The sequence below is a fragment of the Myotis daubentonii genome, chromosome 8, assembly GCF_963259705.1.
Source record: "Myotis daubentonii chromosome 8, mMyoDau2.1, whole genome shotgun sequence".
Lineage (NCBI taxonomy): Eukaryota > Metazoa > Chordata > Mammalia > Chiroptera > Vespertilionidae > Myotis > Myotis daubentonii.
Window position 1 is genome coordinate 72,231,002 of NC_081847.1, and position 12,544 is coordinate 72,243,545.

A 12,544-nucleotide genomic window follows, 5' to 3' on the forward strand; every position below is an offset into this window, starting at 1 on the left:
CTCCCTTCCCCACCTCTGCCCTTTCTCTCTCCTTCCCTCTCTTCCTCCTCAGTATCTTCATTTGTAACAAGGCCAGGTTGGAAGTCTGAGGCCCAAAGGTGCTTCACTTCAGCTTTCTTCTTTCTACTCACCCAGGCTACAGGAGGAATTTTCTATGGTGAACCCCTCCCCCAATTTCTTCTTCCAAACATGGCAGTATCGCCCAGCAGTTAATATGGATTTGAGGTCCTCAGAGACCTGGATTCATGGCTTGGTTCCCCCACTTTCTGGCTGGCTGACTGTGCCAAATCATGTAACCCCTCTGAGCCTTAATTTTCTGACCTGAGAAATGGAGATACTGCCCACCCCATGGATTTTTGTGAGATTTTAGGCAAGAGGATGCATGAAAGCTCTCAGAACATACCCAGCTCATAGTAAGCGATCCATCAACAGTAGCTCCTCACTGAGCCAGGCCACGTCCCAGGAACACATTCCACCCTGCCAGGTGCTGTGCTGAGCTGCCAGGTGCCCACAGGGAAGGTGGTTCCCACTGTTGAGATCTGTTCTCATGTGCTCTCTGGTTTCTCTCTTAGGAAAAGCACCTCACTTTCTGCGGCTTCAAAATGTCGAGGTGAACGTGGGTCAGAATGCCACGTTCCAGTGCATTGCTGGCGGGAAGTGGTCTCAGCATGACAAACTTTGGCTCCAGGTAAGGATGGGAGAGGCCCCCTCCTCACACCTTAGTAAGGGAAGACTGTACTGCGGTGATGAAGGACTTGGTGGGGAAGGGGAGTACCTCTGCTCCTTTGATGATATTTAGCATCCATGATCTTATTAAATAGCAATTAATTCTATTATGTAGGCATCAGCATTCATAGTTTCGCTCTTCTTCTTGGATTTGAGCACATTTCCCTCAGTTGGAAAATCCCCGGATGCAGAGCCCACCTAGGGGCTAGCTGTTCTTCCTTGCTCCTTAGCAGGACAGTAGACTGAAAATGACAGCGATGCCTGCCTCTCCTGCTCCCCTGGGCTGCCTACTGACCCAGGAGAGCACAGCACACTTCCACGTGTCACTCAAGTATTATGTGGAGTTATTTACTCTTTTCATTATAATTAGTGTTCAAGTGCATCAGGCTCCCAAGAAGCTTTGAGCTGAGCCTTGAGAAAGAGACGGGACAATCACAGCACTTTCGCATCTTTATTTGGCTTTCCCAATTTTATGATCGTTATTGCTGCAGTTCTGAGTTGCACACCCTACGCCTTGAGTCTATGGGTGGAAGGATGTTAACGCAGAATGTAATTGAAGTTTTGAAGAAAATAGGTGGGGACATGTGGCGTGGCTCTCTCCCTCGTCTGATTTATCTACTTTTCAGTGTAAACCAAATCCTATCTCACAGAACGCTTTCCAGGTGGCTTACGATGGCACATAAAACGTGACAAGATAGCAGAAATTAAAAGTGAGGCGAGATAGAAGGAAAAGAATATGGTGGAGCTGGAAAGAATGCTAACACGGTGTTTCTCCACGTCCGCCGCTCACGTGGGCCACAGCAGCGGAGCCGCCAACAGAGTAAAGGCAGCTTGTCAGATCCACAGTTCCCAGTGTCCACGAGATAAACATGAACCAAGTGCTTGGGAAAATTCTAACTGTGGTTCACACGGGCCAGACAGAAATTGTTCCCAGGAGTCCTCATAAAGGAACAGCCTGTGATGTAAGGAACTGCACTCGCCGCTGCGGTCTTAGCGAGGGCACGCGAGTGAGTTTCATGGGCTTGTTGCACATAATGATGCTTGGCGTAAAGGCAGCTTGGGGACGTGGCTGAGGAGAGGGCGGGGGGTGGGCAGTCCGATTTGACAGAGGTCTCTCACTCTCTGCTGATCCATCTGTGTCCTGGGATTCTTTTCTGGTATCTGGTGAGTGAACAGATTCAATATTTCTTTAAGGAAACCTCCCCAAATATTGTCTCCCTCGTCTGTATTTCAGGAAATATTGGGAGACAGACAGTTCCCCTATGCACTCCGGCAAATGCCTGCTTGGCTAGTTAAGTCCAGAGTTATATCCACCAGTGTCCTTGGAAATAGGTTAACATCTTTCTACACCTGCTACCCAGGAGACAGCTGCAGCCTGGATCGGAGACGGGCTGAGGCCGTGGCAGATTTCTTATGCAGTTTTCCTATGGATTTGTTCCAGCACCTAGAGGTGCAGCCTACAGACTCGCCAAAGCTCTGTTCCATTTAACGGCGCTGGGGCGACTGAGCCTGAGAACTTCCAAAGGAATTGAAATAGACACATCGTGACCAAGAGTCTCCACAAGACACCCACCGCAGGTCTAAGTTTCAGCAAGGCTATTTCCTGCTGTCGCTTCCAAGAGAAGCCGAGGAATCTCTGAGTCAGCAAAGGCAGAGACCGTTGTACCCACCAGTTTTAAGTCGGGAAGGAAGACACTTTGTTTCCAGAATAGCATGTCAGTGGCCCTTCTTTCCGGCAATGGTTGGGGAGCCGTCGGTTTGAGATCAGTCCTATCACCCGAGTTGTAGAGAATGCCTGCCTTCCTTTCTACAGAGCAGGACTCTGTAGCCTGCTCATCCTTAAATGGGTTCAGGTGATAAATTAAGAAGTTAAAAAGGAAGACCAGCCTGTACCCCTGCTTTACAGTCTCCTGGAAACTCAATATGCTCTTTAGAAGACACCATCTACGAGTGCTGGCTTTCACGGGGTTACAGCGTGAGTCCTGGCTACGAATTCATGGACAGAACCGTGCACTTGTGCCTAGAACAACTCTAATCCTGCAGGGAAGAGGCCGATGTAGGCCCACTACAAGTTATAAACAGCTCATCTCGTTCTGCGATGATTCCTCCTGAGGTGAAGAGTAATGCACAGCGAATGGTGCACGTTCTGTGGCCTCATTCATAACTTGCTGCTTTCTTGTGGGATACTTTGGTCTGAAGGACCCAAACTTGCACGTTTTCAAGCATTTTTTTTCAAACACATAGACAGTGTGCATTCTCAGCAGACTGTCTAGTCCAGCGGTTCTCAACCTGTGGGTCGCGACCCCTTTGGGGGTAGAACGACCCTTTCACAGGGGTCTCCTAAATACATCCTGCGTATCAGATAATTACATTATGATTCATAACAGTAGCAAAATTATAGTTATGAAGTAGCAACGAAAATAATTTTATGGTTGGCAGTCACCACAACATGAGGAACTGTATTAAAGGGTCGCGGCATTAGGAAGGTTGAGAACCACTGGTCTAGTCTTAGGTTTGGGGAGCCCTTTACAGCAAGAAGAATACTATGCAGGGCAAAGTAGGCGTAACTGGACCGCCAGGAGGAGCAGTGTAGCTCAGGAATGCATGTGGGCATGTTTCCTAGAAGATCATTTGGCAATAGATACCCAAAGCCGTACATGTGCACATCCTTCCAATAAGTGATTGTACTTATGGGAGTTTACTCAGGCAAATAACCAGAGACAGGAAGATTATCTGCCAGTGTATTCAACAGGATGAAAAACGGAAAACAACCCACGTGTCCAGCAAAAGGGACTGATTAAGTAAATGCTGGAATGGCGTCATTAAATTCCGGTTATAGAAGTCTCTCTAATGACATTGCCACCATATGTATTTAGGTGAAAAGAGCAAGTTTTAAAAACAATTTATATGCTCAAGGTATTCATTTTTATGAGCAAACATATACAGCAGTCCCTCCTATATGCAGTTTCAGTTGACTGTGGTCAACAGTGGTCCTAAAATATTAAATTCGAAAATTCCAGAAACAGACAATTCATTTGTGTTAATTAGTATGCCTTTCTGCGCAGTGTGATGAAATCTCAAGCGTTCCTGCTCTGTCCCACACAGGCTGTGAATCATTCCTTTGTCCATCGTGTCCATGCTCTATAAGCTACCCCACCTGTTACTCAGTAGCCACCTTGTTTATGAGATTGGCTGGCACAGTATCACAGTGCTTGCGTTTAATAACACTTATTTTACTTAATAATGACCCCAAAGCTCCAGAGCAGTGATGCTGACAATTCGAATATGCCAGAGAGAAGCCATAAAGTGCTCCCTGAGAGTGAAAAGATCTGTATCTGTGAAGAAACATCGTGTATATAGGGTTTGATATTATCCACAGTTTCAGATATCCACTGGGGTCTTGGAACTCCTCCCCCATGGATGTGGTGGAACTGCTGTACTGCGTGCTTTTTATTTTCATCTCTATTCTTTTTCATTTTATCTAAATACACTAAAATGAGTGTAGGTAACTAATATAAATAGAAAAATGCAATTAAAATGAGAAAAATGGTCAAGGATATTCTAAGGATGGCAGGAAGCCTTAGCAGGGTGTTGGGGTAGCTCATTCCTCAGTGGGGGTAGCACAGGGCCCCGCCCCCCCCTTGAGGCTACAGGTAAAATGACCCTTGGGTTTTCCCCACACCCTCATCGCCACCATCAGCTACTCTTTTTGTAAAAACACACACACACACACCATGTTTTTATTGATTTCAGAGAGAGGAGTTGGAAATAGAAAAATCAATCATGAGAGAGAATCATTGATCAGCTGCCTCCTACACACCCCCTACGAAGGGATTGAGCCTGCAGCCCAGGCATGTGCCTTGACTGGGACTTGAACTGTGATCTCCTGGTTCATGGGTCTATGCTCAACCACTGAGCCACACCAGCCGGGCCCATCAGCTACTCTTCATCCATGAGGGGATTTAGGAATATTTCCTGTATCACCTGGTCTTTATGGAAGACCGTGGCCCCTGGGGGCCTTGCTCACGCTTTTCAGAGGTTCCGGAGGAGACCCTATCAGCCCCACTGCAGGACTAATTTCCAGGCATCCCTACAAAGGACTTGCTCCACCAGGGGTTTGTACAACAAATAACATTTGAAGAGTCCCAGAAATAAGGCCATGTGTCCAAATGTTCTGCACAGATCTCAGCAAGAGCCGCGTATGTGTTCAGACCAATCACAGGCATTGAGCAGGGTGTACACGCTAACCTGGCAGGAAAAGAATCCTGCCTCATGAGCACATCAGATGCACAGCAGCTACACCAGGCTGAGGAGATAAGAGGACACATTCATCCTTGCTGCAGCCCAGTCTCCCAGGAAACCGGTTTTCTCGCTCCCCGCAGGGCTAGCGCTGGCTCCCAGGGCTGTGAGTGTTCTGGAAGCAGCTCCTCCTTCTGCACCTGTACCGGGTGTTCCTTGCACTGTGGGACTTCTGTTGAAAATCTAGTGGCCACGCCATAGCTAAACAGTAATGATAAATTAATAATACTCATTCTGGCTGGTGTTTATTGAGTGGTCACACATATGATGTATTTCATTCTCATAACCTGTATTTCATGTAGATACTATGTCTAACCCATCGTATAGATGAGGGGGCTGAGCCTTAGGGGGTAGATGAGTGGCACAGGTCAGAGTCACCAGGTCGTGCCTGGTGGAGGCAGCGTTGGAGTGTTGGCATGTGTCGTATTCCTAAGTTCTGGGCTCACCCTTCCACGCCCACCTCCTGGGCCTGTCACCTTGTGTCACCACTCCAGCCTTTCTTTCCATACAGATGGTTTTCTATTAAAGTAATCATCTGTTTAGCACATACTGCCATGCCTCTCATTTGCACTGTACTAGATACTTAAATAGAGTTGAGTTTCTCAAATCTACATAGTCAATGAAATAAAAATACCCCTGGAATATTTTTCAAGTTACTCCCCTCTGGTTGCCTTCTTCCTTCTCTTCTCCTCTCTTAGCCACATTTATTAAATGTGATGGCTGCACTTGCGGTGGGGCTTTCTTCAATTCCCACCTCTTCCCAGAGCGGCCCTCATGAAGAGCACAATGTTTTCTTCATTGCTAAAGCCAAGGGCGCTGATTATTATATCTTATGATTATCCGTCCTTATACTTGATTCTTTTAGTATTTGATGATGCTCCCTCCTTGAAAGTCTTCCTGTCCTCTTTTTAATTAAATGTTTTTTTTTTTAAAAAAAAATATGTTTTTGTTGATTTTAGAGATAGAGGAAGGAAGAGGGAGATAGAAACATCAATGAGAGGGGAACATCAATCAGTTGCATCCTGCATGCCCCAGCCTAGAACCCAGGCATGTATCCTGACCAGGAATTGAACCAGCGACCTCTTGGTGCATAGGACAACACTCAGTCCACTGAACCAATCTGCCTGCCTCTTCCTGCCCTCTTGATTCAATGACGACATCTCTCAACAAAATGAAGGGGCCTGAGATTTACCTCATTTGCAGGCTTATGAGTTAGGCTGTGAGTTTCATAGATGTTGGCAGGAGATGTGAGTCTCCTGGGTCAGAGACAAAGTACTTTGTAATTCACCCACCTCAAGCAGCGTGAGTTTCATGTTTGCAACAGTTTTGTTTTGTTTTCTTTTGTTTTTGTCCCCCAGGTCCTGTAGGAATGATGTAGGGGTGGATCTAGGTGGGGCCTGTATGCAGTAGGTTGGTGTCATAGCTGAGGGACCCTGTCTTAGGAAACGCTAATCTTTTATTAATATCTCTTTTCTTTGCCATTTGCATGGAAAATTTTTTTCTATCCCTTCCCGCTCATCCTGTGTGCATCTTTTATTCTGAGGTGGGTCTCTTGTAGATAGCATGTAGTTACATCATGTATTTGTATCCATTCAGCTACCCTATGTCTTTTGATTGGAGCATTTAATCCATTTACATTTAAAGTTATTATTGATAGGTATTTGTTTATTGCCATTTTAATTCTGTACGTCTATGTTTCTCTCTCTGTTTCTTCTTCTCATTACAGCAGTCCCTTTAGCATTTCTTATAGTGTTGGGTTGGTGGTGATGTAATCCTTTAGCCTTTTTTGGTCCAGGAAGCTCTTTATTTGATCGTCTATTTGAATGATAACCTTGCTGGATATAGTCATCTTGGTTTCAGATCCTTGCTTTCCATTACGTTGAGTACTTCATGCCATTCCCTTCTGGCCTATAGAGGTTCTGATGAGAAATCAGGTGTGAGCCTTATGGGAGCTCCTTTGTAGGTAACAGTTTGCTTGTCTCTCTCTCTCTTTTTTAATATATATTTTATTGATTCTTTTATAGAGAGGAAGGGAGAGGGATTGAGAGATAGAAACATCGATGAGAGAGAAACATCAATCAGCTGCCTCCTACACACTCCCCACTGGGTTGTGCCCGCAACCAAGGCACATGCCCTTGACCGGAATCGAACCTGGGACCCTTGAGTCTGCAGGGCGACGCTCTATCCACTGAGCCAAACCGGTTAGGGCAGTTTGCTTGTCTCTTGCTGCCTTTAAGATGATCTCTTTGTCTTTAATTTTGGGCATTTTAATTATGATGCGCCTAGGCATGGGCCTGTTTGGATTCTCCTTGCTTGGGGTTCTCTGTGCCTCCTGTACTTGACTTTCTCCTTCACCAGGTTAGGGAAGTTTTCTGCCATTATTTCTTCAAACATATTCTCTCTCCCTCTCTCCCTTCCTGCCTCTTATGGCACACCTGCTATTGTAATATTGTTACATTTCACATTATCCCACAGCTCCCTCAAGCCGTCCTACTGTTTTTTAATTGTTTTTTTTTTCTTTTTGGTTCTCTGATTGAATGATTTTTTCAACCCTGTCTTCTAATTCACTGATTTGATCCCCAGCTTCCCCTAATCTGCTGTGTCTTCCCTCATGTGTGTTCTTTATTTGTGTTATGTCATTCTTTATTTCTGACTGTTCTTTTTTCATAGTTACTATATCTTTTCTCATGCTGTTGAGCATCTTTACCATCATTATTTTGAGTCTGTTTCAGATACATTTCTTATCTCCGTTTCATTAATTTCTTCTTCTGGTATTGTTCTTTCATTTGTGGGTTGTTTCTTTGTCTCCTCATTTTGGCTGTCTGTTTGGGTTTGTGACTATGTATTATAGATCTGCTACACCTCTCAATCTCTAGTGAAGGCAGGGTGATAAGCTGTTTTTGACTAATTAGATCAGGCAAAGACTGATAGAATTCTTCTTGATTTGCCCTCAGGCAATCGCCCACAGGTGTGGCAAGGTTTTTTCAATAGGGTGGGGTAATTGTATCTGCCTGGAGGCTAGTTGTTATTCTCAGTCTCTGAAGGGGCAAGGTGTTTTTCAGTAGGGTGGACCAGCTGTCTTCCCCCCAGGTAATGCCACCTGTAATAGCAATTGTCTGTGTGAGAAAGATGACCTTTGCAGTGTGAGGGAATGATTCAGCTCAGGACACCCTGGAGTCTGCCTTCTCAGCTCAAACCCTAGAGCCCTCGATCCTTGCTTCTGCTCACCCAGCTCCAGTCCACTCTGCTGTCCCTCTTCCGGAGCACAAGGTGGGTGGCGCCACAGGGAATTTTATGCGTTGGCCCTTTAAGAGGGTGCCTGAATTTCTAGCCATCCCTCCCTGGCAGACAGCTACCACAATGCTTTTCACAGTCAGATACTATGTGGGTACCCTTCTTAGTTCTGGTGCTCTCTGCTGGGGCCCCGCTCAGGAATTAGACCCCAGAGTTCTCAGTGGCAACCCCCCCACAGCTGAGATATCTCTCTGGAACTTCAGCTGCTGTCTGTAAGGGCCCGCCAGCCCTTTCGTGCCTCTGCCCGTCCTACCAGCCTCCATGCCGTCTCCACTTTTGGTCCTCGGTTATCAGGTTCTCTCCAGTGAGTCTTCCGTTGAGTATTCAGTAAGTTTTTCTGTATTTTATTTGTAACTCCAGTTTCGACCTGGGAGTGTAACTGTGCAGCATCCACTTAATCCATCACTATTTTTTAGCCTCCTTTTATTAATTATCTTTATTGAGATATAATGTACAAACCATTAGTTCCGAAAGTCTACAATTCGATGGTTTTGGTGTATTTACAAAGCCATGGCACCATCATCACATGCTTTGTCTTTCCTTCTTTTCACATGAAAAAACAGCCCCTTTAGAACAATCCTGGGGCTTTGGATTTCTAGAAAAATGCATTCTCTCAAATCCATCTGCTCTGGATGCCTCCCCCCTCCTCACCCCGTGCAGCTCATCTCTGAGCACCTCACCTACTCTGACCTGGAAATCCCCCCTCTCCACTCGTTCTTCCCTCCTTTACTTTCTCAGACCTTTTCATCAGTGTCTTCCCCCTGCCCATCCTCAGTGTACACATTTCAGGCCTTGGTTCTAGCTCATCGTGGCCACAGTGCACAGGAGCTTGGAGAGAGTGTTGGGCAAGGCTCACCTGCTTCTTGCTCTCCGAGTTTTCCTTCTGGAAGACATTAAGCAACTAATCACAGAGTTAAACATTTCATTATAAATGTGACCAGGCTACCGGGGGCTGGGGGGTGGGAGGAGGGAGAGAGGGCAGGATTACGCATACCAGGTAAGTGCTCCAGGAAGACGTGGCCTTTGAGAGCATTCTGTGAGGTGAACTGGAAAGAGTCAAAGGGAGATTGTGCCACTTTGGGAGATGGCAGGTGGGCAGGCCCTTCACCACCTGCTCGTCCTCGTGGCTCAGAGCTATGGCTCGGCTCCCGGGGATTGATGCCAGGACCCTCCTGACTCCGCAGGAACTGTGGACCCAGAAATCAACCCCCAATGAGCAGCCAGCCAAGCATGCAGTGGGCCCTTGGGAGCGCTTCAGCACAGCTAATCAGAAATGATTTATGTCCACTTAGGTTTCTCTTAACTTTTAATAAAGAATAATCAAAAGCAATTCTCTAGAGACTGCCAAAGAGGCACAAATATGGTCTTAAGAGAATCAAAGTGCTAGGCTCTAGCAAGTTCCTAAATGTCACGCCTTTGAAACAGTATAACTCAAAGTGAAAAGAATATTCATTACAAACGAATTGTGGGAATTTTACCTAAATATTATCTAGCCAGGAGATTTCTGGAGCAATTAGAACAAATTCCAGCTGCAAATGCTGGGCTTTATTGTACTTTTCTTTTTTTTCTTTTTTAATCCTCACCTGAGGATATTTTTTCCATTGATTTTTAGACAGAGTGGAAGGGATGGGGAGAGACAGAGAGAGAAACATTTATGTGAGAGAGACACATCTATTGGTTGCCTCTTGCACTGGCCCTGACCGGAGCTGGGGGTCAAGCCTGCAACTGAGGTATGTGCCCTTGACTGGAATTGAACATAGTACCCTTCAGTCCACAGGCTGACGCTCACCACTGAGCAAACAGTCTGGGGTTACTTTTTTTTTTTAAATCCTGGAAGGCTTCCAGGAAGGACCCTCTATTAGAACAGTGCCTGTAAAGCAGGCATAATGTTCTGTTGCACACGGTTCCCTCTTATTAAAGACCATGATGCTTCCCTCCTGCCAATTGTAAATCAATTACAAGCCTGCATGCTCTCTCTGAAATAATGACAGCCATTTTTACCGGCTCAATCTTCTCTCTTTGTGAAGGGAGTAATGTCATGACACACAAGAGCAGAGAGGATGGGGAATCGCAAACCGGCGAGGCTGTTACAAGACACCTTGATCGCTAATCGGGTCCCATGAAAACAGCAGACTCTCCCTGGCATCAGGTGCTTCTCTTGTTGTTCTCTCTAGGACAGTGGTTCTCAACCTTGGCTGAGCATTAGAATCACCTGGGAATCTTTTTAAAACCCTGATTTCTGGGCCTCATCCTCCAGAAATTCTGTTTCTTTGTTATGGGGTGGGGCCACAAGATTAGTAACAAAGAAACAGAATTTCCGGAGGATGAGGCCCCGAAATTAGGATTTTAAAAAGATTCCCAGGTGATTCTAATGTGCAGCCAAGGTTGAGAACCACTGCTCTAGGAGGATCCTGAAGATGAGACAGGTCCGGTCCGGGGATGGGAGGCCCGGGGGTGGGAGGAAGCACATGTGCTAGGGTCAGGCATATTTAAGTGTGGGTGCTTGCGACCCTGCTCTTGCAAAGAGTGTGCTTTCAGACAGTTTATTCCACACAAAACACTACAAACTATGGGAAGGTGAAATTCAAGTTATTTTCAAAGAGACAGACAGATTCAAGAGGAGAAAGGAAAAAAGAGAACAAGGCCATTGAGTCAACTGTAAGGTGCCTTTTTCAATTAAGAACACGTGTGTCCCCTGGAGGGGTGAGTTGGAAAAATGTTCACCTTCTGGGCAGATTCAGCTCCCCGGGGCGGGGGAGGGCACATAGCCAGGCAAGCAGACAGAGCCTTTGGGCAAAGGAAACAGATAGTCTTTGCTTGACCTCTCTGCCTCAGTTTCTGCATTTGTAAAGCAGGAGTATTAATAGGACTTGTCTCAGGCTTTATCATGCATCAGAATCACCAAGAGCCTCTGTTTAAACCAAAAATGGGACCCCACCCCTTGAGTTCCTGATTTATTAGGTCAGGGGCAGAGCCTGAGAATCTGCATTTCAGCACGTTCCCAGGGGTGCCAATGCAGGGGGCCTGGTGACCACACTTTGAGAAACACTGCTCTAGATCTTTCTGAGAACATTGCCCTTTCCATGCCAGCCTTGTTTTCCTCCAGGAAGTTTGGTATTTCAGTACTTACTCGACTTTATGCTTTACCCTTTATGCTGTTTGTTGGAATCTTCACCCAGCCTGTAAATTCCTCTGGGCACAAATTATACTTCCCACACGCTACACTCTCTCATTTTCTGTTTTGTTAAATAATGAGTACATTTTCAGTGTGATCCATAATAGAATAAGGAAAGGGGAAAACAAATCTCAGACTACTGAGCCTAATCAGCAACATCTGCAAGTGGATAGCAGCCCAGGAATTCTCTTAAAAATTTCCATTTCTAACAAGTTCCCAGGTGATGCGGATGCCGCTGGCCCAGGAACCACCCTTTGCAAAGCACGTGCCTAGGGATTTTAAAAGCGTCAAGTGAATTCTATCATGTGAGCCAGCTAACACAGTGCCAAGCACAGACCGAGCCCTTGCCAATGTGACTTGTACTAATAAATAAGTGCTCAGACAAATCTCATTACATTAATACATTTATCAAACCCAGTTATGGGATGCTATGTGTGGGAGTCAGGGTGCCTTTTCAGAGGAAGATGGGTTATTTCAGGGGTGCTCAGCTCCCCTACCCTGTCAGTGTTCTGTGGAGGTCAGCTTCGCCCCAGTTTTTAAAGACATAGATTTCAGAGCAGACTACCAGCCAAGAAGGCAGTGGCTTACTGGATTTCAGGACACCCCTGTATACGTCCTGTAGGGGGAGGCAGAGAGAGGGGTGCTGGGTGAGAGGGATGCTACCAGTGGTTTTTCTTTTAAGTTTTTTTAAAAATATATTTTATTGATTTCAGAGAGGAAGGGAGAGAGAGAGAGAAATATCAATGAGAGAGAATCATTGTACGCCTCACAATGGGGATTGAGCCCGGGCATGTGCCCTGACTGGGAATCAAATCACGACCTCCTGTTTCATAGGGCGACACTCAAACACTGAGCCACGCCGGCTGTGCCAGGTGTGACAGTATTCTTTATGATTTAGTGCCCCTAACCCTGGGCACTGTGCCTGTTGGCTGCTCAAGGCTCACAGCTCCCACTTGCCCCCGAGAAGTGCCCTGGGTCAAGTGCGAACTTCCTTTCTCCCCGCACTTGGAAGGCCAGGGCCAATGCCTGACTCCCATGGGGTTCAAATGC

General features: G+C 46.1%; 1 protein-coding gene across 8 annotated transcripts in view; it reads left to right on the plus strand.

The window, feature by feature from the left end:
• Window positions 1-12,544, plus strand: part of PTPRT (protein tyrosine phosphatase receptor type T) — a 960,656-nt gene that overhangs the window by 375,715 nt on the left and 572,397 nt on the right. For all 8 annotated transcript variants that reach the window (XM_059707048.1, XM_059707051.1, XM_059707049.1 and 5 more), the window contains exon 5: window positions 573-688. In XM_059707048.1, coding sequence (XP_059563031.1) covers window positions 573-688 — 116 coding nt within the window. The remainder of the gene's footprint in view (window positions 1-572; window positions 689-12,544) is intronic.